This window comes from Cherax quadricarinatus, chromosome 53, assembly GCF_038502225.1.
Source record: "Cherax quadricarinatus isolate ZL_2023a chromosome 53, ASM3850222v1, whole genome shotgun sequence".
In the NCBI taxonomy this organism is placed as follows: Eukaryota; Metazoa; Arthropoda; class Malacostraca; order Decapoda; family Parastacidae; genus Cherax; species Cherax quadricarinatus.
The window spans coordinates 4740458-4768189 of record NC_091344.1 but is presented as its reverse complement, the minus strand read 5'-3'; the positions used below and the strand labels follow the sequence as shown (position 1 = coordinate 4768189).

General features: G+C 34.3%; 1 protein-coding gene across 1 annotated transcript in view; it reads left to right on the top strand.

The window, feature by feature from the left end:
- Positions 1 to 4436: 4436 nt before the first annotated feature.
- LOC128692277 (kin of IRRE-like protein 1) overlaps positions 4437 to 27732 on the top strand; it is a 57274-nt gene continuing 33978 nt past the window's right edge. Inside the window, exons 1-4 of the mRNA XM_070096228.1 lie at positions 4437 to 4480; positions 4648 to 4784; positions 8095 to 8249; positions 9961 to 10038. Coding sequence (XP_069952329.1) covers positions 4437 to 4480; positions 4648 to 4784; positions 8095 to 8249; positions 9961 to 10038 — 414 coding nt within the window. The remainder of the gene's footprint in view (positions 4481 to 4647; positions 4785 to 8094; positions 8250 to 9960; positions 10039 to 27732) is intronic.

Sequence of the window (27732 nt, the reverse complement as noted above, 5' to 3'; positions counted from 1 at the left end):
TACGTCAGGGGATAACGGTGCTACATATCTACGGTTACTCATCTACTGGAGTACCGAAGTTTTCATCCAGTTATAAAGGAAAATGATAATTACAGTGTGTCCTACGATCGTGAAGCAAATTTTACCATTCTCCGAATTAGGAAAAGTCGCATCGACCCAAACATCGGCAGTGTAAGATTTGGCTGGTTAATGCCTTCTTTCGTGAATGTTGGTGACGTTTTGTTTATCAGGAAAAAAGTCCCGCTGGGTATCAGTGATCAAACAACTTCTAGCGTACCAGTGCTGGGTATCAGCGATCAAACAACCACTAGCGTACCAGTGCTGGGTATCAGCGATCAAACAACCACTAACGTACCAGTTCTGGGTATCAGTGATCAAACAACCACTAGCGTACCAATGTTGGGTATCAGCGATCAAACAACCACTAGCGTACCAGTGCTGGGTATCAGTGATCAAACAACCACTAGCGTACCATTGCTGGGTATCAGTGATCAAACAACCACTAGCGTACCAGTGCTGGGTATCAGTGATCAAACAACCACTAGCGTACCAGTGCTGGGTATCAGTGATCAAACAACCACTAGCGTTCCAGTGTTGGGTATCAGTGATCAAACAACCACTAGCGTACCAGTGCTGGGTATCAGTGATCAAACAACCACTAGCGTACCAGTTCTGGGTATCAGTGATCAAACAACCACTAGCGTACCAGTGCTGGGTATCAGTGATCAAACAACCACTAGCGTACCAGTTCTGGGTATCAGTGATCAAACAACCACTAGCGTACCAGTGCTGGGTATCAGTGATCAAACAACCACTAGCGTACCAATGTTGGGTATCAGCGATCAAACAACCACTAGCGTACCAGTGCTGGGTATCAGTGATCAAACAACCACTAGCGTACCAGTGCTGGGTATCAGTGATCAAACAACCACTAGCGTACCAGTGCTGGGTATCAGTGATCAAACAACCACTAGCGTACCAATGCTGGGTATCAGTGATCAAACAACCACTAGCGTACCAGTGCTGGGTATCAGTGATCAAACAACCACTAGCGTACCAGTGCTGGATATCAGTGATCAAACAACCACTAGCGTACCAGTGTTGGGTATCAGTGATCAAACAACCACTAGCGTACCAGTGCTGGGTATCAGTGATCAAACAACCACTAGCGTACCAGTGCTGGATATCAGTGATCAAACAACCACTAGCGTACCAGTGCTGGATATCAGTGATCAAACAACCACTAGCGTACCAGTGCTGGATATCAGTGATTCAGCATCACCACTAACTTAATGAAGTTATATACATGGAGGATAAACTATGAATATTTTAAACCCCCCAAAAAATCATCGTAAAGTAATTGTGATTACTAACATCATCACACATTAAAATGAACGAAACATTTTAACCTAATCTCTAACTACCTTTATTTTCTTGTTACAGCAGCGGACTCAAAATGTCGCACAATTAAGCCTGTGTAAAAATAAAAATGTTAATTATAGCACCAATGCTCTAAAAAAATAATTAAAAAAACGATTTTCCTTTATATTCAGCTTATAATTCAGAAATGCAAATATGCAATATTACATTCCTGCTCCAGGCAGTACGTGAGACTCCAGCTGCCCTCTTCAAGAATTATAAAATTATTTTTGGTCTGGAAATTATTAATTTTACTTTCGGATCACGTTTTCACTTTAAATTTCTAGCACTTACACTACAGCCTCCCAGAGCCAGAGAAAATTATTTATGATTATTATTATTATTATTATTATTATTATTATTATTATTATTATTATTATTATTGTTATTATTATTATTATTATTATTATTATTATTATTATTATTATTATTATTATTATTATTATTTGAAGACATCCGCTGTTTCCCAGGAGTACATGAACAAGAAGAAGCACTTTCATCATCATTCACTCTATCACTGTCTTGCTACAGGCGTTGCCACAATAAAATGTCACATTAGTTGCACTTGTGTCCTTTTACATAACATATTGTCGATAATTATATCAACATTAATACAACAATAACTTTGCCTAAATCATCTCAAAACACTAAGTAAATCAACCGTAACACCACGTAAATCATCTCATATTTCCTATACCAACCCGAAACATTAACTAAACCACCTCATAACGTTACCTAAATTTATCACAAAATTATATATATATATATATATATATATATATATATATATATATATATATATATATATATATATATATATATATATATATATATATATGCAATAAGATCACAGTAAACAGGTGATTTCAGAATATGCAAAACAACCACTGTGAAAGAATAGAGAAATTCAAAGAACTTTCGTGACTACTCACATTATCAAGGAACAATTATTCCTTGATAATGTGAGTAGTCACGAAAGCGCTTGGAATTTCTCTATTCTTTCACAGTGGTTGTTTTATATATATATATATATATATATATATATATATATATATATATATATATATATATATATATATATATATATATATACATGTATATGTCGTGCCGAATAGATAAAACTGGTCAATTAACAAGAACTCATCTCAAATTAAGTCCTTTCTAAAAATTTCTCTTTTACGTTTAACGATATATATTTTTTAATTTATGTTAAAAGGTACCTGGAACACATTGTAATTTATTATTCAGTCATTCGACAGTTCGACAGTTCGACAGTTCAATCAGCATGTGTTCATGTTATTTTGTCCAGCCGCTTTATTCCCTTAACCTCATCCAGACTAATTGCTTTAATATTACATTTTTCATCGTCGGAACATAACCGCCATCTCCGCCACCAACACCATCTGCACCATCAAAGATACTTACACTACTTGCACAAGTACAGACTAACAATACTTTCACTGTCACCCGTAACATCTGCCATTTCCAGTACTTTAACTGCTACCTGCACCATCTAACACAAGCACATTTGTTACCACCAGCAACACAACACAAACTACCACCAATGTTTTGCCTCATCTCTACCATTAATCACATCAAAAATTTTTACCGCCACTTACACCACTGATATTATCAACACAACCTACACCACTATTACGTTCACCTGTACCACTAATACTGTTGCCACCACCTCCACTACAAATACTTTCACAACCCACTCCGCCATTGCTTTTACTGTCAACTCCTCCACTAATACTTTCATCGCCATATATACTATTAAACCTTTCATCACCACTTCCTCTTAAAAGCTTTCACCACGAGCTCCACCACTAACCTCGATACTTCTCACCATCAAATAAAGTGGCTACTGCTTATGACATCACCATCATCCCTATTATTTATAACATCACCATCAATGGTACCACCATTACCATCACCTGCACTTCCAACACTATAAACACTCACCTTTACCTCAAGCAGCTGCCATCATCACTGCAGCCACCACCACACTATCACCATCTCAACTAACCATTACAGGCCCCAATATCCAGCACCAACGCTTTTAAACCCATCAACCTTGACCCAAATTACCACAACATTGTAGCAGCCCAGTTCCGGAAAAGCAATAACACCATCCTCGCAATCTTGCATAATTAGCATCTTAATGTGATGCCTCGTGATCCAGGTTTCTCAGTAGCTATGCCTCAGCGATTACTCTCAGGAAGGGTAAAGGTAATTTCGATAATTATGATATAGCGTTGTTGTGATGTTTTGCAGCACCTGAGAGCTTATGCTTAACAAATGGAGCTTCCAGAACACAATGACAAGAACCTCTGTTTTGTTGAGTCGTCATGTATAGTTTGCATGAAAATGGACTCAAGTTCTAGCAACATTTGCAGTGGACCTAGTTTGCTCTGTGTAGAGTTTTGATGACATGACAACGCATTACACAGCGACATGTTAGCCAAATAAAAGTTTGCTTTTTTCAATTTGTTTTTTCTTTATGTTTACATGTAGGCAAGACGCAGTTGCGTGGAGTCTCTCAAGTGTGACTGATTAAAGCTGAATTTTATTTAAGCTTAGCATGTTCTTCACTGTATATTTAAATTTGTTGAATATTAGTCATTAGTGTATCGGTTCCATACAAGACAATGTTGAAGAGTTATAATTTGTTCCAGCAATAGTTCTATAACTTTTATTCTTTTGGCTGACATACCGGTTAATGTACTGGAAAATATTAGAAGAGAATATAAGAGCGCCTAAAAATCAATTGGTGAATATGAAACAATCATCACGGGTCCAGAGATAGGAAACCCAGTCTCAAGAATCTCCTAAAATTTTATGGAAATAAAGCAGGAGAGAGAAGGACTGAAAAAGTGTCACTTAGGAAGCTGCCATACAAAATGGAACAGCTGGCAGTTGTTGCATGGAATGTGCTCATCTGGATAGGCAAGTTCTATGGGAGTGGAAGACAGAAGGGAAAGAAAAGAAAGGAAGTATGAGATAACTCGCGGATAATGAGACCCCGAGGATCTGCATTGTATCCTCTTCTTATCTTAAAGTACTTAAATGACCAGTCAAAAGTGATTCTAATACATCATAGACTTCAGATGTGAAATTAATGAGGAAGATTATATCTTAAGACCCTTCAGAGGAGGAGGTGTCTTGATGGAGGTGAAGCTTTCCTCTGTTTCTCTGGATTGGACTTAATTTTTCCTCATTAATCAGGTGCATCTACAGTAGCAACAACAATAACAACAACACGAACAACAACAATGACAGCGACAACGAACAACAACGAACGACGACAACAGCAATCAATGATTACGACGACAAGAATGTAACATTATCTGATCTGAAAGAATGTCTGAAGTGATCTGAATGGATTACGCCATTAGTAAGCATGTTCACCTGTATCCATCAAGACACCTAAAAAGAAAAAAATAACATAATACATATATATGTATATAATATATATTTATATATATGTATGTAATATATATATATATATATATATATATATATATATATATATATATATATATATATATATATATATATATATATATATCGTGCCGAATAGGCAGAACTTGCGATCTTGACTTAAATAGCAACGCTCATCTTGCCATATAGGACAAGTGAAAATTTGTGTATGCAATAATTTCGCCAAAATCATTCTGAACCTAACGAAAAAAATATATTTCACTGTGTTTGTTTAGTATTAAATTATTGTAAACAAATCTAAAATATATATAGTTGGATTAGGCTAAAATAAATTTTTCTTGTTATAAAAAGGTTAGGTAAGTTTTCTAAGTTTCTTTTGGTGTAAAATTAAAATTTTTTACATAAACATTAATGAAAAAAATATAAATTTAAACGTATAAGAGAAAATTTTAGAAAGGGCTTAATTTTAAATGAGTTCTTGCTAATTAACCAGTTTTACATATTCGGCACGACATATATATATATATATATATATATATATATATATATATATATATATATATATATATATATATATATATATATATATATATATATGTCGTGCCGAATAGGCAGAACTTGCGATCTTGGCTTAAATAGCAACGCTCATCTTGCTATATAGAACAAATGAAAATTTGTGAATGTAATATTTTCGCCAAAATCATTCTGAACCTAACGAAAAAATATATTTCACTGTGTTTGTTTAGTATAAAATTATTGGAAACAAATCTAAAATATATTTAGTTGGGTTAGGCTAAAATAAATTGTTCTTGTTATAATATAATATTGCTGTATAGCCCTTGTGGCTTAGCGCTTCTTTTTGATTATAATAATAATCTTGTTATGATAAGGTTAGGTAAGTTTTCTAAGTTCCTTTTGGTGCAAAATTAATTTTTTTTTACATTAACATTAATGAAAAAAACATCTTTAAACGTATAAGAGAAAATTTTAGAAAGGACTTAATTTTAAATGAGTTCTTGCTAATTGACCAGTTTTACATATTCGGCACGATATATATATATATATATATATATATATATATATATATATATATATATATATATATATATATATATATATATATATATATATATATATATAAATCCTAAACAAATAGTTTAGTCAATACATTTCTATCGGGGTACAAGGTAACGAGAATGGAACAAGCTAAAAAACATATGGAGGAACGATCGTATTGACCACTTGGAAATTCAAGGAGCTGGGCAGAATATAGTGATGTGTGCTAAAACTACACAGCAGTCAGTCATGGTAAAGGAACCTAATATAGAACAGCAGTAGGTGTAGATAAATGGTTCAGAGAACCGACGAGTTGATAAATTACGTACACGTGCAACACTTGGGTATCTGTATCATGGAAACGTTTCACAACACAGTGGCTTCGTCAGTCAAATACAAAGAAGTATGTTGAAGCTCAGAAGGAGTTTGAGGTAGTCAGTCTCTCATATTGATTAATGGGCTGATCTTCACCATTCTTCTTTTTATTAGACTGATGAAGCCACTGTATGGCGAAATGTTTCCATAATAAAGATACGCAAGTGTTGCGCATGTGTCTAATTTATCAACAGTAGAAGTTATTACACAGCAGGAGACAAAGGCAGATGTACGATGACAACATTGAAAATATTAGAAATTTCTTATCGTAAAATCAGTGAAGGAGAAATGAATGGATATTCAGTGATCAAGATAGTGGTGTACATTTCTGAAAAACACTTGGATGCCAAGGAGAAATTCATACCAAGGACGAGAAGTAGCAACGTACAGAACAGAGATTATTCGGTCCACCTAACCCGAAGAGAAAGAGCTGAATGGCACAAAAGAGCCAAAACAGTGAAAAATAAAGAAAGGGGAGGATAATAGAAAGCTGAGAACATTGCAGTGGTGACAGGTATGCGTATGTAAGTGAAAAGGGAAAAAAAACTTTGAGTTTGTTGTAGCGACAAAGGTTAAATGAAATTTGACGCTGCAAGACAGTCACATCAGAAGCAATATGATCTTAAAGGAGTAAGTAATTAGGTTAAGGAAGGAATTGAGTTTATTGAGTCTGAGAAATAAAGTAATCTTTGTATCACTCGATACGAGTGATGCAAAGATGTTCAGATGTGTTACAGCTGTTTTTTTTTTTTTAACATACGTTTTTATTGGTTGGTATAGCCTACCATACTTTTCTAATTGGAATTCCAAAATTTAATGTTGGGAATAGTGAAAGAAACCAAAGCAGTCTAAAACGTGAATAAATTAGGCAAGACCTATGAAGGCCTGAGCAGACGATTCAAACAAAGTTATTACTGTGTTTTTCATGAAAGCACCAACGAGACGAAGATATAAGGTAAACCAACAGAGAATAAAATAAATTCTTACATAATAGACAAATTTTAAAATAACTGTAACTAAGCCGGCTAAATAAAATGTAGCGGGACTTGATAATGTAATTCCACGGAAGAAGCATTGTGTAAACTAATAACAAAAATCTGAAGGTGGTCACTGGCTGTTAGGAGGGAAATGCAAAACAGACAAAACATAGTGAATGTAAAAACTCTTATTCAAGCAATATTATAGATACGAAGCTCGTAACTAGTGACTGGAATCCTTGGCAAGCTGTGTTCAAGACACTGAAAAGAGAATCAGAGGAAAAAAAGTGACGCACCGCGGGAACGGTTAGATCATAATAAAAGATTTATAGTGAAAGTCCTGCCTAATGATGTTAATGGAGTTCTATTATAGGTTAAATAAACAAAGCAGGGAAGAGAATAATAAGGAAATTTCTGCTTTCCATGATAAACAAAAAGGCATTCGAAGTTGTATTGCACCAAAGATTTATAAATTTTTTAGGTACTACATGGATGACAACGTATCTACATTATTGAGGACAAAGAGTGATGGTTAGGAAAGATAACCAGGATGGGCAGACGTAACAAGCGGAATCCCACAAGGGACAATTAGTATTCACACCCATAAAGGGGTCCTCCCCCATCACACACAGAAACATAAGGTGAGATTATATTGCAGGCGGGAAAGTGAATACAGTGAGCCAGAGATCACCAAGGGTCAGTAAAATTCACAGACAGCACAAGGTATGTTCACGTTCAGCGGGGAGAGTGAACACAGTGAGCCAGAGAGATCACTTGGGATCGGCCTAACATACATGTAACACAAGGTGTGCTTACATTGCAGGTGGGGAGAGTGAACACAGTGAGCCAGAAATCACCTGGGGTCAACCTAACACACACACTGCCTACTTTGGTGACGTCTCTCCCAGCAACGTGACAGCTGTAGTGGGCCACAAGGCCACACTTCCCTGTCGCGTTCTTCACCTCGGCAACAAAGATGTGAGTAGATGCTAGATATTAAAGCAGTGGTTCTAAATTGAATGATTCATTTCACAAAATATTTATTTCTGTTATGTCTTGTTATTATTGTATTGTATAAATAATAATAATAACAATAATAACAATAATAATAATAATAATTTTAACAAAGATTTTTTCATAATACAAGGTAATTTCATCAAGAAAACTCATTCTGTTCTACTCACTTTCTAGCAGCTTTTAATTATTGCACAAAAGTCAAGCTCAGTAACTCGTAACATTCCCTTTTAACTTTCACACTGCTGGCAATGCCCTTTCCACCTTTCCAACAGCTGAGTAGTTTTATTGTCGAAACATTTCACCCTCTCAACAGGCTTCTTTCAGTCGGACATAAAAGTGAATCAGGTACTAGAGACAACAGAAGCTGCGAAGACGTAAATATGAGAGGATCACTCCCTCAGTCTTAAATAAGACATTTTAAGATGGTCATTTCGACATGGAAAATTAAACTTGTTGGTATTGTGTATCATTATTACAACAATACTTCCCATCTTCAAAAATCAACGACCCACGCGTCCACCAGTATACCTGAATCCCTTCCTATATTTAACACTCATTGGAATATTGCATGATGGGGCCCGTACTTCTGACATCTTTTACTTTCTCTTTTCATCCATTCCCGTGACGTTCCCATCATTTCTTTCTATCAAGCCCAGCTCTTTACACCTTCTGTATTGTTTATTTTATTCTTTCCTTCTGAATAACAAAACTGTGTCAGCTATGTTTATTCTGCTTTCTGAATTATTACACCAAAGCGTCAATTTTTTTTATTCCTTTTACCCTACATAATATTTACATCCCCCGATTAAACGTTCAAAGACCATGCCTCACACCCACAAGAAAAAATTGGCAGTACTCTTCACTGATGCATTAATCCAACTGAACAAACTATTTCTTCGACAAACTTGAGCACTTCTCCTTCTTCCTCCCTCCACCTCTTTCCTCTCATCTCAAATGTTATTTATCTCACCTCTTAACGTATTCCCTTCTAGATTTCATTATACATTTATTCATCATATTCCTTCCTGCGTGACCTTCAGTGTTTCGTCTCTTAGAAATGTTCTCTCTCATCAAGTTTCTCTTTACCAGAATTCACTTTATTATTATTATTATTATTATTATTATTATTATTATTATTATTATTATTATTATTATTATTATTATTATTATTATTATTAATACTTATTATGAATAGTAGTATTATCATTATTTTACTATTATTGTAATTATCATTACTTATTATTATTAGTATTATCATTATCACTTTATTATTATTGTAATGATGATTATTACTTATTATTATAAGTAGTAGTAGTGGTAGTAATAGTAGTAATATTAGGAAAGGTAGTAGTAATAGTATAGTTATAGTGTAGTAGTTGTAGGACAAGTAGTTGTAGTTGTAGCGTAGTAGTGATAATAGCAGTATTAATAGTAGTAGTAATATTAGTAGTAGTAGTGGTAGTAGTAGTAGTAGTAACAGTAGTAGTAGTAACAGTAGTAGTAATCGTAGTAGTAGCGGTAGTAGTAGTAGTAATAGTAGTAGTAATCGTAGTAATAGTAGTTGTAGTAGTAATAGCAGCAGTAGTCGTAGTAGTAGTAGTAGTAGCAGCGTATTTTTATTACAATTACTTAAAATACCCATGTGTTTCATAAGTTAGGTTATCTGTGACAGGTGTCGTGGATCAGACAGCGGGATCTTCACATTCTGACCCTAGGAATCTTCACCTACACCACTGACAATCGCTTTAAGGTATGCCTCACTCTAAAAGTCATTCTATACTGTATACTTTAATGTTAATCATGCTCAAAGAATACCTTAGTTTAGTTTCATGCTTTTAGGTATACTTTACTGTTTCAGTTTTACTTCAAGGTATGTCTTAGCCTAAGGGTTGTTTAAAGGTATACCTCACTTTCTTAAAGGTATACCTTAGTCTTTCATGGTTCAAGCTATACTTTAGTCTAAGTCATGCTTCAAAGACGTTCATCGAGGTAACCCTCAGTCAGTGTTCAGTGTACATAGTCTACCATTTCTATAAGTATATCTTGGAGAATTAGACACATGTGCAACATTTGGGAATCTTTATTGTAGACGTTTCACCATCCAGTGGCTTTATCAATAAAAATTCAAGAATATAATTGGAAGACAGTAGAAATATATATAAAATATGAGGTAATCTGTTACTCAGCCTTGGATATTGTTACGAGTAACGTAGTCACGAAGAATCTGAAGCACAGGCATGAAGATTGACGTTTATATAATGGCGTCAGGTGAGGGACGCGCAGCAGACGAAAACTGTCACTGGTAGGCAGGATTTCACGGTGGAAGTAGGTCATACCCGACGGACGGGCCAGTAGTAGTTAAGAAGGTTCTGAGACGCCCTCTGAACCATATTATATATATATATATATATATATATATATATATATATATATATATATATATATATATATATATATATATATATATATATATATGCAATAAGATCACAGCAAACAGGTGATTTTAAATTATGCAAAACAACCACTGTGAAAGAGTAGTGAAATTCCAAGCGCTTTCGTGACTACTCACATTGTCAAGGAACTATGAAAGTAATACATCAAAGGAAGGCAATAAAAGGGCTTAGACCACACCTCACAGTCAACTCTCACAACAAAGAACACCTGACGCGGGACAATACCGGACTCATAAGAAAAGAGGAACATTGCAGTAGGTCCGCTGGTCCAACTAAACAGGTCCTCACGACAACCCACCAACAAATCATTCTACCCAAGAAATAAGGTTTATTATTTGCCCAATGTATTATTAAACTCTAACCAAATTTTATTAATTATAAATGAATCTAAGGTCAATGTGTGGTGTAAATATTATGCAGAAAATTCGGAGTGTGGAAATTAGGAAAAGGTGTGAGTTAATAAAAGTATTAGTCAGAGGGCAGAAGAGGGGTTGTTGAGGTGGTTTGGTCATTTAGAGAGAATGGTTCAAAGTAGAATGACATGGAAAGCATATAAATCTATAGGGGAAGGAAGGCGAGGTAGGGGTCGTCCTCGAAAGGGTTGGAGAGAGGGGGTAAAGGAGGTTTTGTGGGCAAGGGGCTTGGACTTCCAGCAAGCGTGCGTGAGCGTGTTAGATAGGAGTGAATGGAGACGAATGGTACTTGGGACCTGACGATCTGTTGGAGTGTGAGCAGGGTAATATTTAGTGAAGGGATTCAGGGAACCCGGTTATTTTCATATAGTCGGACTTGAGTCCTGGAAATGGGGGGTACAATGCCTGCACTTTAAAGGAGGGGTTTGGAATATTGGCAGTTTGGAGGGATATGTTGTGTATCTTTATACGTATATGCTTCTAAACTGTTGTATTCTGAGCACCTCTGCAAAAACAGTGATTATGTGTGAGTGTGGTGAAAGTGTTGAATGATGATGAAAGCATTTTCTTTTTGGGGATTTTCTTTCTTTTTTGGGTCACCCTGCCTCGGTGGGAGACGGCCGACTTGTTGAAAATATATATATATACGTATATATATATATATATATATATATATATATATATATATATATATATATATATATATATATATATATATATATATATATATATATATATATATATATATATATATATATATATATATATATATATATATATATATATATATATATATATATATATATATATATATATATATATATATATATATATATATATATATATATGTGTGTGTGTGTGTGTGTGTGCAATAAGATCACAGTAAACAGGTGATTTCAGAATATGCAAAACAACCACTCTGAAAGAATAGAGAAATTCCAAGCGCTTTCGTGACTACTCACATTATCAAGGAACTATGAAAGTAAAGCATCCAAGGAAGCTATATAAGGGGTCTGGCCAACACCTCACTATCAGATCCCACAACGGTTAAACACCTGACGCGCGCCGACCCAACTGGATAGGTCCTTTGCAAAACTCACCCACAAACTATTCTACCCAAGAAAATTTAAAAATTATTATTTGTCCAGTGTATTATTAAATTCTTCCCAAATTCTATTAATTATAAATGGATCTAATTTATATAAACCAAAGGAAATATTCATATTATTGTCAAAACTGCTTTTTATGAAACAAGATTCAATTATATTCCTGTCGACCATGGACTTGCTTGATACTACTTTCTCAACTTTTTGAAAATCAATTGGATGGTTAAAATCTTTTACATGAATAAATAGAGCATTGGAATCTTGTCCAGTTCTAATGCTATATTTATGTTGTTTTAATCTTAGTTCGAGATTTTTACCAGTTTGACCGTAATAAACTTTATCGCAAATTTTACAAGGAATCTTATAGACACATCCATCAGCATTTTGGGGGGAATTCTTTATCAAAAGTTTTTTTACTGTATCAAGATTTTTGAATAAAACTTTAATATTAAAAGTCTTAAGAAGAGAAGGCATATCAACCAAGTTTTCATAGTAAGGGAGAACCAACATATTTTTAGTTGAATTAGGCTGGTTGTCCCTTTTTGGATTGTAAAAAGTATTTCTAGCAACTTTAAAAGATTTATCAATTACATTTCTTGGGTATTTTAAATCATTACCTATTTCATAAATTTTGGATATTTCCTCATCTATGAACTCAAGACTACAAATTCGTAAAGCTCTCAAAAACACTGATGAGAAAACAGACAGTTTGACTCTATCTTGATGCGAGGAATAATAGTGGACAGAGGAACAGTTATTTGTAGGTTATCTGTAAATTTTAAATTTGAATTCATTATTACCCTTAATAATTAAAACATCTAGAAAAGGCAATGAGTTATTTTCTTCAAACTCAATAGTAAAGTTTATAGAATGGGCTAAGCTATTTAATTTTCCAAGGAAATGGTGTATATCTACATTTTTGGGCATAAGACATAAAATATCATCAACATATCTGAACCATTTAGCTCTATTAGGGAGGATTGGGTTAAGCAACCTTGTTTCAAAAAGTTCCATGTATAGGTTACTAAGAACAGGTGAAAGAGGATTTCCCATTGCCATACCAAACTTCTGAGTGTAAAACTTATCATTAAATACAAATTTTGCATCAACAATGCAAAGTTTAATAAGTTTAATGATTTACCATTGCCAGTTGCTACTATCATTAAACTTATTAAACTTTGCATTGTTGATGCAAAATTTGTATTTAATGATAAGTTTTACTCTCAGAAGTTTGGTGTGGCAATGGGAAATCCTCTTTCACCTGTTCTTAGTAACCTATACATGGAAAAATTTTTTGAAACAAGGTTGCGCGTCAGGTGTTTAACCGTTGTGGGATCTGATAGTGAGGTGTTGGCCAGACCCCTTATATAGCTTCCTTGGATGCTTTAGTTTCATAGTTCCTTGATAATGTGAGTAGTCACGAAAGCGCTTGGAATTTCTCTATTCTTTCAATGTGGTTGTTTTTCATACATATATATTTATATATATATATATATATATATATATATATATATATATATATATATATATATATATATATATATATATATATATATATATATATATATATATATATATATATATATATATATATATATATATATATATATATATAATACAAGAGATCATCCGGGTTACAGGTCAACTAAATAGGATAAAGCAGAATATCATATATTGGTAGACGCTTGTCATGCTCATACATTGCGAATTGTGGCATATTTCTTATAATGCTGATAAGGGTAGAATTTAGTAACCGCACATCTGAAATCTCATTATCCGAAGTAACACAGTTAAGGCTGATAGTCTAATGTTTAGAAGATTTTCCACTTGATAGGTTCAGAGAAACCGTTACTCGCTGGGTGCCGTGCTGTCAGAGAACCCTGGCATACACTGAATTTTGGGTAAAGATCCTCTAATGTTTCATTTATAAATTCAAAACCATTTTAATTGACAGAATTCGAGAACTAGTGTGATGGAGAATTATTCAGTTTCTGAATGCAATAGCTACTGTCTCGGTATTTTTATAAGCTATTGGAGTGAGTCCACAAGAACATGAGAGGTTATCGACAAGAAAATATATATTTTCTCTCTCCAAAGTCAGAAAATTGTCATCAGGTGAACAGTTATTTATATGTTATAAGCTGGATGAATTTTTTTTTGTAAATTGGCTTCTCATTTGGTATTCAATGCAAGCAAGTTTCATTCTAACTTGTCTAACACTACGATGTTATCTGGGTGAGCGAAATCTTGTCTTGATAATTGTCTTGATAATCCTTGATAATTCATTAAATCCCTTACTGACACAGGCGATTTGACGCAGAGGTTGATATCCTCTTTATATATGAACTTATTCACATGTGATCAATTCGGGAATTCCAGTTTGCTTCTTTCCAGATTCTCAACGGAGAAGGCGGTATCTGTGATGCCAAATGCTTTATACCTCATTTAATAGTGACTATATTTTGTTTACCTAGAACGTCATGAATTGCAGGGATGTAGCCACTGAATGTTAGTGACCTTTCAGCATGCTTTCCTGAAAACCCGTTATTAGAAAACATGGAAATGCACATGATTTGTATAAATCTTGATGAGGTACAAGTACTGTTTGTAAAATGACCTAGAGCTCAAAGGAGTAATTCTTGCTTTTCCTCTCGTGTGACTGCATCTTATCGACAACTTGGCTGGCTTCAGTTAGCAAAGAGGTTTCTATGGTAAAGTAAAGGAACTCTTGAACATGCGCTGATGTTAATTTTCTTTTGAGGATTAAGAACTCTCTTTTGTGATTGCCATTCCATTTATATTAGATATTATTCTTTAGAAGATGAGTAAATGGAGCAGAACATTAAAGAAATAAGCCATGAATGGTTTGTAAAATCTAATTAGACCAATGAAGGAGCATACTGCATTTACAAACATTGGACTAGGAAACTCCTGAAGGACAGACAGTTTAATCTCTAGCAATTCACTCCTGACTCCCTACATACCACATGTATGTAGGAACTTATGTAACTTTACCTTGAATTTTGCCTCCGCTAATTCACTCGATACTTTTTCAAGTTTTATGAGATGTGGTGATATGTCTTGAACCATTATGAACAAATGGTTCCGGTATTCCATTAGAGTTACACCTAAGGAGCGATGGAATATCGTGGTCATTAGTCTTTGGAACGTAAATGTGCTTGACCATAACCTAGTAATCATAAGGTGGGGTTGATAGTGATCTGTTGGGGTCGAGAATGCTGCCATTTCCTTACTTTATTCATGAACTAAGTTTGCCAGAGTACTTAACAGATCAACAGTCGAAAATATCATGCTCTTTTCCTTATTCTGCAAACAATAATTGAGCAAGTGCAACAGAAACTGATCGGGGATTATTATCGCTGAATTTTCTGCAATCGATCACAAGATGCCAATTTCTCAAGTACAGTGATAAAAGGATCATTACGTGGGAAATTTAATTCCTGATTAGTCCTATCACTGGTCATAGCCACGTTGTAAATGCAAAAACTAATTTGCACTTATGGGCCTTGTTCCCATTTCCTGGGAAATATGATTGGTTATAACTGAGATCAGTTCAACAGGTTCACCTTCCAGTGCGACTGTCTCACAGACATTATTCAAAACTTTGCCAAATATGGGGATTTTTGTTTGATTAGTTTGTGAGTGCTAAGTCGTCTTTTACCCCGACATAGATGGTACAAGGTTCATCAGGGAGTTCCACTGGAAGAACAGTACCTGCAACTTATCCCCAACGAAGAGAGTACTGAACGAGGAGAATATGCGAAGTGTACTTCTCCAATTTTAAATCTCTATTGTCAGCATAAACATGGGCATTTATCCTTTCACGAAATCAGTTATTATAATCAAGGGGGAAGCGCTAAACTTGTAGGGTTATACAGCGCCTGTGGGGGATATGTGGAAGGTACACAGGCTTAATTCAGGGAACTGGAGCATAGATCCAATTCCCTAAAGATCCCCTCACTAACGTTAACGAAATCAGTGTGCATGGATCATTCTATAACTACACCCTGATTCTGTGTGATTACGTCTGACTAACACGTGACCTCCATCGCATACGTAGAGCACAAACACCTTAACAGCTATGAGGGTGCTAGATGACAATGATATATGATTCTTTGTAAAAGCTGTACCTGCAACCTTGCGGATTTAGTGGTTAATTTTGTTTATAATAATATTGTACCCAATAAAGCCATGTAAGGGTCTTGAAGAGTGAACTGTACGATAACGATAACACGTGTGTATGGGCGTGTGTGGTGAGGACAGCTAGGGTCTGCAAAAGGCTCATTACTGCACTACTCTTCTTCAAACGCCGAAATTCGCCGTGCGCAATCAGTTCTTGTACACTGCTGGCTGATGAATATCTGGCTATTATAAGTGCAAGGGTCCGGTAGACTGAACAGAACGATAACGAGCATTGTGTGTGGATGTGTGTGGTGAGGCCAGCGTGAGGCCACGCAAGGCTCACTACCACAATACTCACCCGCAAACGTCAAAACTCGTTTTCCAAACTATAAACGTCGTTGACTAGGGCTGCAGGTGGATAGTGATGGTCACAAGTCTGGTAGGTGGTGTAGGATGAGAGATACAGAATTCTCTGAGGTCCCACGAGTCACGTTTGCAACACAGACGTGGCGTCGAAGTGAAGAAGAATTTGAAATCATTAAATTCTGTCAAGCTGAAGAAATCGCCCCAATTTTGATTCCAAGGGTTCTCTGACAAACGTGAAAATTGTAGTAATAGTGTACCATCTTTGATGGCGTCCTATGAACGGGATAATAAATGAGTCTGCCTAGCTTGACATATAGTGGCTGTTTCACTGTGACAGCGGTCTGGCTGCTGTTAAGGGACTTCCCTTGAGGGTTGGTTGAGTACCGCTGCCATCAAGGGCTAAGAGACAGACCTCTTGTAGTTTTCTTCTTTATTCAACAAATGCACATATAGAGTGGCAGCGAGGAGCCACAGGTACGTAGTCGTTACGTTATGGGAAAGGACGGGGCCTAGTTGTTGACACTAGGCACAGCCATGGGTAGTGAGAGGGAGGTGTGACTCTCATGGCCATGAGGAAATGAAGTGTCTATTGATGTCACTACTGTGATATAACTGCGAGGTCAACATATAGTTCCAGGGCGGGAGGTTTCAAAGGTTAGAAGAAATATGCTTATTCATGTTTCAAGGTATATCTTAGCAAATCATTCTGGTAAGTAATCCTCGTAAGTCTGCTTTAAGGAATCGCTAGTTACGATGTTTCATAGTATTTCACATTCTTGTATCCATTAAGTATATGGATATAATTAACATTATAATTGCCTCTATTTTTATAATAAGGAAATATTCTCTGAACAACAACCTGTGTAGTCGTATATTGATGATAATTATAAAATAGTATATAAATAGTTGTATAATTATGTGTAATTATGTTGACATTATCATAGGCGGGTCAGGCATTTAAACTGTTAATCATTATGCTGATAATGACCAGGAGATGAAGAAGGAATATCAGAGGATTAAATTGCTAAAGAGGACAAAGACATATAAAAGAGATATATGGAAAAATATCTCTTTGCTACTCGGATTTTGTGTTCAGAGAAAAAAAATTTTTTAGTTAGTGTTAATAGACAGAGCTTGTTTTCAGACATATTTTTATTTCGGTTAGCCTCAGAAACACATTGCTGACAGTGATAACCTTGAAGGTGATCAAGAGAGATATTGATGTTATTTGGCGACTGAGGTCTGGTGCGGAAGATGACGATGATGTAATTCTACATCAAAGCTGTAAATGAGGAGTGTTGTGATAGTTAGTCGCTTATTAAAGTAACTTTCCTACATGCATTTTTATTTTTAAAGCATTCATATATATATATATATATATATATATATATATATATATATATATATATATATATATATATATATATATATATATATATATATATATATGGATTTGGAAAAGGCGTATGACAGGGTGGATAGGGGGGCAATGTGGCAGATGTTGCAGGTGTATGGTATAGGAGGTAGGTTACTGAAAGCAGTGAAGAGTTTTTACGAGGATAGTGAGGCTCAAGTTAGAGTATGTAGGAAAGAGGGAAATTATTTCCCAGTAAAAGTAGGCCTTAGACAAGGATGTGTGATGTCACCGTGGTTGTTTTATAAATTTATAGATGGGGTTGTAAGAGAAGTAAATGCGAGGGTCTTGGCAAGAGGCGTGGAGTTAAAAGATAAAGAATCACACATAAAGTGGGAGTTGTCACAGTTGCTCTTTGTTGATGACACTGTGCTCTTGGGAGATTCTGAAGAGAAGTTGCAGAGATTGGTGGATGAATTTGATAGGGTGTGCAAAAGAAGAAAATTAAATGTGAATACAGGAAAGAATAAGGTTAGGATAACAAAAAGATTAGGTGATGAAAGATTGGATATCAAATTGGAGGGAGAGAGTATGGAGGAGGTGAATGTATTCAGATATTTGGGAGTGGACGTGTCAGCGGATGGGTCTATGAAAGATGCACTTAGGAGTCTGTGGAGACAAAGAACTTTGTCCTTGGAGGCAAAGAGGGGAATATATGAGAGTATAGGTTTACCAACGCTCTTATATGGGTGTGAAGCATGGGTGATGATGAATGTTGCTGCGAGGAGAAGGCTGAAGGCAGTGGAGATGTCATGTCTGAGGGCAATGTGTGGTATGAATATAATGCAGAGAATTCGTAGTTTGGAAGTTAGGTGGAAGTGCGTGATTGTCAAAACTGTTGTCCAGAGGGCTGAGGAAGGGTTGTTGAGGTGGTTCGGACATGTAGCGAAACAGAATGACTTCAAGAGTGTATCAGTCTGTAGTGGAAGGAAGGCGGGGTAGGGGTCGGCCTAGGAAAGCTTGGAGGGAGGGGGTAAAGGAGGTTTTGTGTGCGAGGGGCTTGGACTTCCAGCGGGCATGCGTGAGCGTGTTTGATAGGAGTGAATGGAGACAAATGGTTTTTAATACTTGACGTGCTGTTGGAGTGTGAGCAAAGTAACATTTATGAAGGGATTCAGGGAAACCGGCAGGCTGGACTTGAGTCCTGGAGATGGGAAGTACAGTGCCTGTACTCTGAAGCAGGGGTGTTAATGTTGCAGTTTAAAAAATGTAGTGTAAAGCACCCTTCTGGCAAGACAGTGATGGAGTGAGTGATGGTAAAAGTTTTTCTTTTACGGGCCACCCTGCCTTGGTGGGAATCGGCCAGTGTGATAATAAAATAAATAATATATATATATATATATATATATATATATATATATATATATATATATATATATATATATATATATATATATATATATATATATATATATATATATACATTATATATATATATATATATATATATATATATATAATATATATTACATATATAATATATATATATAATATATATATATATATATACATTATATATATATATATATATATATATATATATATATATATATATATATATATATATATATATATATATATATATATATATATATATATATATATATATATATATGCAAAACAACCACTCTGAAAGAATAGAGAAATTCCAAGCGCATTCGTGACTACTCACATTATCAAGGAACTATGAAAGTAAAGCATCCAAGGATGCTATATAAGGGGTCTGGCCGGCACCTCACTATCAGATCCCACAACGGTTAAACACCTGACGCGCGCCGACCCAACTTGGATAGGTCCTTGGCACAACTCACCCCACAAACTATTCTACCCAAGAAATAAGAAATTTTAAAGATTATTTGTCCAGTTTATTATTAAATTCTTCCCAAATTCTATTAATTATAAATGGATCTAATTTATATAAACCAAAGGAAATATTCATATTATTGTCAAAACTGCTTTTTATGAAACAAGATTCAATTATGTTCCTGTGGACCATGGACTTGCTTGATACTACTTTCTCAACTTTTTGAAAATCAATTGGATGGTTAAAATCTCTTACATGAATAAATAGAGCATTGAAATCTTGTCCAGTTCTAATGCTATATTTATGTTGTTTTAATCTTAGTTCGAGATTTTTACCAGTTTGACCGTAATAAACTTTATCGCAAATTTTACAAGGAATCTTATAGACACATCCATCAGCATTTTGAGGGGAATTCTTTATCAAAAGTTTTTTTACTGTATCAAGATTTTTGAATAAAACTTTAATATTAAAAGTCTTAAGAAGAGAAGGCATATCAACCAAGTTTTCATGGTAAGGGAGAACCAACATATTTTTAATTGAATAAGGCTGGTTGTCCCTTTTTGGATTGTAAAAAGTATTTCTAGCAACTTTAAAAGATTTATCAATTACATTTCTTGGGTATTTTAAATCATTACCTATTTCATAAATTTTGGATATTTCCTCATCTATGAACTCAGGACTACAAATTCGTAAAGCTCTCAAAAACACTGATGAGAAAACAGACAGTTTGACTCTATCTTGATGCGAGGAATAATAGTGGACATAGGAACAGTTATTTGTAGGTTTTCTGTAAATTTTAAATTTGAATTCATTATTACCCTTAATAATTAAAACATCTAGAAAAGGCAATGAGTTATTTTCTTCAAACTCAACAGTAAAGTTTATAGAATGGGCTAAGCTATTTAATTTTCCTAGGAAATGGTGTATATCTACATCTTTGGGCATAAGACACAAAATATCATCAACATATCTGAACCATTTAGCTCTACTAGGGAGGATTGTGTTAAGTAACCTTGTTTCAAAAAATTCCATGTATAGGTTACTAAGAACAGGTGAAAGAGGATTTCCCATTGCCATACCAAACTTCTGAGTGTAAAACTTATCATTAAATACAAATTTTGCATCAACAATGCAAAGTTTAATAAGTTTAATGATAGTAGAAACTGGCAATGGTAAATCATAGTTAACGAGTTCTTCAGATAAGAAACTTAATAAATCATCAACAGGAACTTTCGTAAACAAGGAAGTAACATCAAAACTAACCATGTTAAAATCATTTAAGTAAGTCAACTTCCTTGTTTACGAAAGTTCCTGTTGATGATTTATTAAGTTTCTTATCTGAAGAACTCGTTAACTATGATTTACCATTGTCAGTTTCTACTATCATTAAACTTATTAAACTTTGCATTGTTGATGCAAGATTTGTATTTAATGATAAGTTTTACACTCAGAAGTTTGGTATGGCAATGGGAAATCCTCTTTCACCTGTTCTTAGTAACCTATACATGGAATTTTTTGAAACAAGGTTACTTAACACAATCCTCCCTAATAGAGCTAAATGGTTCAGATATGTTGATGATATTTTGTGTCTTATGCCCAAAAATGTAGATATTCACCATTTCCTAGGAAAATTAAATAGCTTAGCCCATTCTATAAACTTTACTGTTGAGTTTGAAGAAAATAACTCATTGCCTTTTCTAGATGTTTTAATTATTAAGGGTAATAATGAATTCAAATTTAAAATTTACAGAAAACCTACAAATAACTGTTCCTATGTCCACTATTATTCCTCGCATCAAGATAGAGTCAAACTGTCTGTTTTCTCATCAATGTTTTTGAGAGCTTTACGAATTTGTAGTCCTGAGTTCATAGATGAGGAAATATCCAAAATTTATGAAATAGGTAATGATTTAAAATACCCAAGAAATGTAATTGATAAATCTTTTAAAGTTGCTGGAAATACTTTTTACAATCCAAAAAGGGACAACCAGCCTTATTCAACTAAAAATATGTTGGTTCTCCCTTACCATGAAAACTTGGTTGATATGCCTTCTCTTCTTAAGACTTTTAATATTAAAGTTGTATTCAAAAATCTTGATACAGTAAAAAACTTTTGATAAAGAATTCCCCTCAAAATGCTGATGGATGTGTCTATAAGATTCCTTGTAAAATTTGCGATAAAGTTTATTACGGTCAAACTGGTAAAAATCTCGAACTAAGATTAAAGCAACATAAATATAGCATTAGAACTGGACAAGATTCCAATGCTCTATTTATTCATGTAAGAGATTTTAACCATCCAATTGATTTTCAAAAAGTTGAGAAAGTAGTATCAAGCAAGTCCATGGTCGACAGGAATATAATTGAATCTTGTTTCATAAAAAGCAGTTTTGACAATAATATGAATATTTCCTTTGGTTTATATAAATTAGATCCATTTATAATTAATAGAATTTGGGAAGAATTTAATAATAAACTGGACAAATAATCTTTAAAATTTCTTATTTCTTGGGTAGAATAGTTTGCGGGGTGAGTTATGCCAAGGACCTATCCAAGTTGGGTCGGCGCGCGTCAGGTGTTTAACCGTTGTGGGATCTGATAGTGAGGTGCCGGCCAGACCCCTTATATAGCTTCCTTGGATGCTTTACTTTCATAGTTCCTTGATAATGTGAGTAGTCACGAAAGCGCTTGGAATTGATCTATTCTTTCAGAGTGGTTGTTTTGCATATTCTGAAATCACCTGTTTACTGTGATCTTATTGCATATATATATATATATATATATATATATATATATATATATATATATATATATATATATATATATATATATATATATATATATATATAAAATCTAGCATACAACATTCGATCTGGGACCTAATGATAGCTGTTAGACTATTAATTATTAGATGAAAGATTGATGAGTAGACTACTAGATGTACCTGTATGTTGAGGAGCGAGAAATAGATCATTATTTAGCGGTAGATACAGTGTATCTGCACCTGGAGAGGGTGTTGGGAGTCAACACCCCTTCGATCCGGTCTGAGACCAGGCCTCTTAGAGAAAGAGCACAAGAAATGAGGGAGTTCATCACTTATACAAACATCACGCTTTATAAAGAGGAATACAATAGATATCACGTATACATTCTTTTTAATATTTTCCCCTAGAGTTTCTAATGTCTCATCAATGGAATTGTTATAATCTTGGTAACAATATACATACCCGAACAACATAAAAATCAGACAACCAGATTAGCCATTTTTTCGGTAAAATCTAGCCATTTTTAACTACATATAGCCTGCAAAATCTGGCATCTGGCCGACAGCTGAAAAAAAAAATAGCAGAAGAGTTCGAATTTTTAGCCATTTTCTAGCCATTTTAAATGAATGAGCAATAACGAATCATGTACTATTAAATACTGGAAGATCTGACACTTTTGATTATAACATAAGGGAACAGATGGATATTGCCTTCCTGTCTCATGCTATTGATCCACTCACCTGCAATTTGAAACAATATCTTTCTCTAAAGCTGAATCATAGTTATGAAAAAAAAAATGTTAGATTCATGTTTGCCTCCTGAAGTGAAGTAAAGCCTCCGGGTTCAATGCTTTAACTTTTTGATCAGTTTTATAAAACAACAGTATCAGACACTCCCAGATAATGTTAAAGTATTGTAAACAATATCTAAGTTTCTTTAATGCTTTTCGTATGATCAAGAAATATTCTACTATCTGAGTCCTAGTGTTATTAGTCCAGAAGATATTACTAAAGGTAAACTGCAGTGGTAAAATATAGCTCTAGAAAAATAGTGTGAAACTAATGACAAAATAAAGTTTTTCAGCATCGAATTTGATATTAAATGTGAGTTGTGTGGAATTGTGACCTCTGAAGCTAAATTATTTTTCCGCAAACATGTGTTGGTATTTCACGTAGAAGCCAATTCAATTTGAGATAATTTTTCGCAAAAAGAGGGAGAGAGAGAGAGAGAGAGAGAGAGAGAGAGAGGGGGGGGGGGAGAGAGAGAGAGATCTATGAATTAGATAATGACACAGTAGCGACACGTTTATTGTGCACCATTATGTACATCCTGTGGACGGTAACGCAAGAATAAATGGATACACAAAATGCATAGGAACTAGGTCCCAAAAGAGTTAATATGTGTACATAGTGATATACATTTACACTTTATTTTCAATTTGTTGCAAAAAAATTTAGAGCATTTACTTAAAATGTCTGGTATCTTATGTTCCATAACGTACACGATATATCACATAAAATATTTTACTGTTTATATTCTAGCATAAGTGAACAATCAAGCACAGTGTTCATGTGAATCATTATGAGATTAACCTCATACTTTGTACTGAGTTAGATGATGGGTGTATATTCCAAACTGTTAGAAGTACCTATACTTTTGCACTACAATACCTGCCAGTGTGTTTAAATATCAAGTTGCTTTGTAAATGTGATTATCAACGTAAATGTTATAGTGAGTCATACATGTGCTCAAGTTTCAAACTGTATTCCTGTGATATTTAGATTTATTATTTAAAATACTTATCTCATTATATCATTGCTAATTGTTTACATAGATATATTCAAGTTATGCTCGACTTTTTCTCTGCCTAAATTATCAATATTATCGTGTAAGAGATAATCAGTGTGCTTACATTAATGTTTACATTAAGTCCTTTTTCCCTGATTATTTTTTAAATCTATATCAGAGTTCTCCAATTAGCATATTGTTTGTCATTATGTGAGCCGAGTGTCTTCAGTCATGACAGAATCAGAAATAATCAAGACATGAAACTTAGTTTAGTAAGTTAACTTTATCTCCAGTGAGATGTCAAACTATTCAGTATAGAGAGAAAAACCCTATTTAGCAATTCTTATGCTTAAATCAACATAACTGCTATAATTTTTTTTAGGGAAGCAGCAAATAGAGCAGATAAAGTCCTGCCGGTAGACTACTGCTTAAATCCATTAGTGTATATAATTTCCTTTATATCTGTGCAAATGATTTGAGGAAGGGATTATTAGTAATGAACGTATTGGGGTAGGTCCATAAGATGTGGTATTAAATAGAAATAACTTTCACGGAGGGGTGAAATGCTCTTGTTATCACCAAAAATACTGTTCGTGCAGGATGCATGTTCAAACAATTCATTTAGATTCGTGTTCTTTTTTTTCGACACTGAAGAAAATTTATGTTAAGTGTCTGGTTCGCTTCTTACCATCACCTCGTGTTAACCTCAGTTAACCTATCACTGATATATGGAATACCAATAATAATTCTGAGAGCTTCATTTCGCAAGTGCAACAACCAAAAAGATTTTTCTTAAGCTAATATTTGACGTAGGCGCTGTACAACCAATTAAAAAGCGAATATAAACTAGGTACATCATTCTCATTATTCGTACAGTGGCACCATAGAATAGGTTATAGCCAGAAAGAGCTCTGAGAACAATTAACTCATCTTTGTATTTTTTATTTTTTGGAGATATGGTGGATTTATTGAAGGGTACATGAACACTGAGATTCCTGTAAGATTAAACGTAGCTGATGATGAGAAATGGATGGGGCATTTCACCTGCATATCAATATATCAGTCTTCATTAACAATGATACTCATTTTCTTATAACCTTTTATATAATCATGATTTCATCACCTTACCTTATAGCTACACGTATATATTTATGTGAGGTAAGTAGAGGTTTTAAGAGACCATTAATTAAGACTTTAAAGATCATTGGACTAAGAACTCCCAGTGGTGTACCTAGAGAAATTTCTTGAGCTGCACTTCTAAGATCTTGGTAGAGAACACACGGTATTATATTGATATATATCCTAATATCTAACTCAGTAGGTTTTCAGTATTCATTTCATCTAGCTCTTGTAGGTTAACATTTATGTTTGCTAGAAATATAGTAAAACTAGCAGAAGCTTGCAGTGAAGGTTACAAACAATTCTGCACACTTTTATCGTTCATTTAACCATGAGGATGAGGTTAATGTTGGTGTCTAGTTCTGCAGTATAGTCAATTTACTATTATTATTTTAAATGTACAAAGGAATCTAGTCACACAGACTGGTCTAAATATATTTAGCTGTTGTGATAAGGAACAGGTACAGTAAGAATTGGGAAGGAAGCACCGTCAGAGTAAATATTATTATTTATTGTTAAATAGAGTTTATCAGAAACTTGCTTTAAAGTTCTAAGGATGCTAAATTTATGCTGTTCTCTTCAGGGAAGAGGATGGAAATTCATCCTCATACTCATACTCCTTTTTATACTCATGCTCACACTCATATTCATCTTCAGTGAATGGGTACTCACTCTCATTATAATTTTCGCTTATGAAATAAATCAGTTTCAATTGTTCTTCAGAAGCAATTTCTAAATTTGTTCTAATATGTGATGGGTTACCTTGATGCTGGAAAGGGATGTTATAGATGCAGGGAAAGAGTGCCTTGATGCTGGGAGTGAATGTCTTGATGCTGGAAATTAGCTCCTTCATGCTAGGGAGTCTTGATGCTGGATGCTGGGTGTTTCTTGATGCTGGTGAAGGACACTTGATCAAATTTTCATCCCTGTGTGTATTGGTCAATTTATTTATGAGTTCATTCTGGTTTTTTCAAGAGGAAATAGATGAGCAATAATTCCAGTCCTTCTCTGTTCTGTCATATATAACTTCAAAAAGCCTTAATCTATAACTTTCAACCTAAATCGTCAAATCATCTTACAGGCAGAAGGCTTCATGCAACTATTGAGCAGGTGCTCTATGATCAATGTTATTTAGCACATTCTAGTTTTCGTAGTATTGGTTAACTCTCAGAAGCCTCTCTTACATGGCTATAAACATTCCATGAGAAGGTACATCCTACTTAGTCGAGGATGAAGAGTGAAACCGAAGGTTGTATATGTACTTGTGCCAATTTTATATGTAAAATAGCGTGAATTTTTCCAGTTAAATCACGGTAAATATAATCGAGAATGCCTCTTTTGAACGGTTTCAGTTATCTAATAGCTGATTAAGCTTGTCTGGTGCTAATTTGGCGTTAATACTTGGAATCGACGGAATTTGCACGATAATTGGAGAATGTTTCTTCTGGATGTCTTGTGTTAACAGCAGAGATCGCGTTGTTATTGGGCAGAATTGGTTTTAATTTGCTAGTTTTATTAAATATATTGTTATATTTATTTCAGCGCAATAGCAAAACAATACCTTCTCTGATCATCTTCATAATTTTAATGCTCGTGCATTCAATAAGAATGATTTCCATAAGATTAGTCTGCGTTGATACTACACTTTACATAGCTGGATTTAGAGCAGTTCATGGAGAATGTCTTTTCTGATTACCTTCAAAAACTTTCCATGTTCTTTGCCTTTATTAAGAGAAAGTTTGACCTTCACTTCAAACTTTGTAAATTTTAATTACCCATTTTTATTATTTTAAAATATAATTACTCAATTTTATTATTTATTTTACTGCATGAACCAGAGAACGCTTCTTCTGATCGTTTACAAATACTAAGCGCAGGTGACTCTTGATGGAAAATATATTCATATTGAATTGGGTTGTCTAGGAGCCAATTAGTCATTTTAATTGATAAAAATACATCTTTTCTTCGTATAGAAGTGCAAAGAATTTAAATAGAATATACATGAGAAAATGAAAAACAGTAAGAAATACTGAAAACTCGTCATTTCAAGAGCAGGGTGAGCCCTTTAACTAT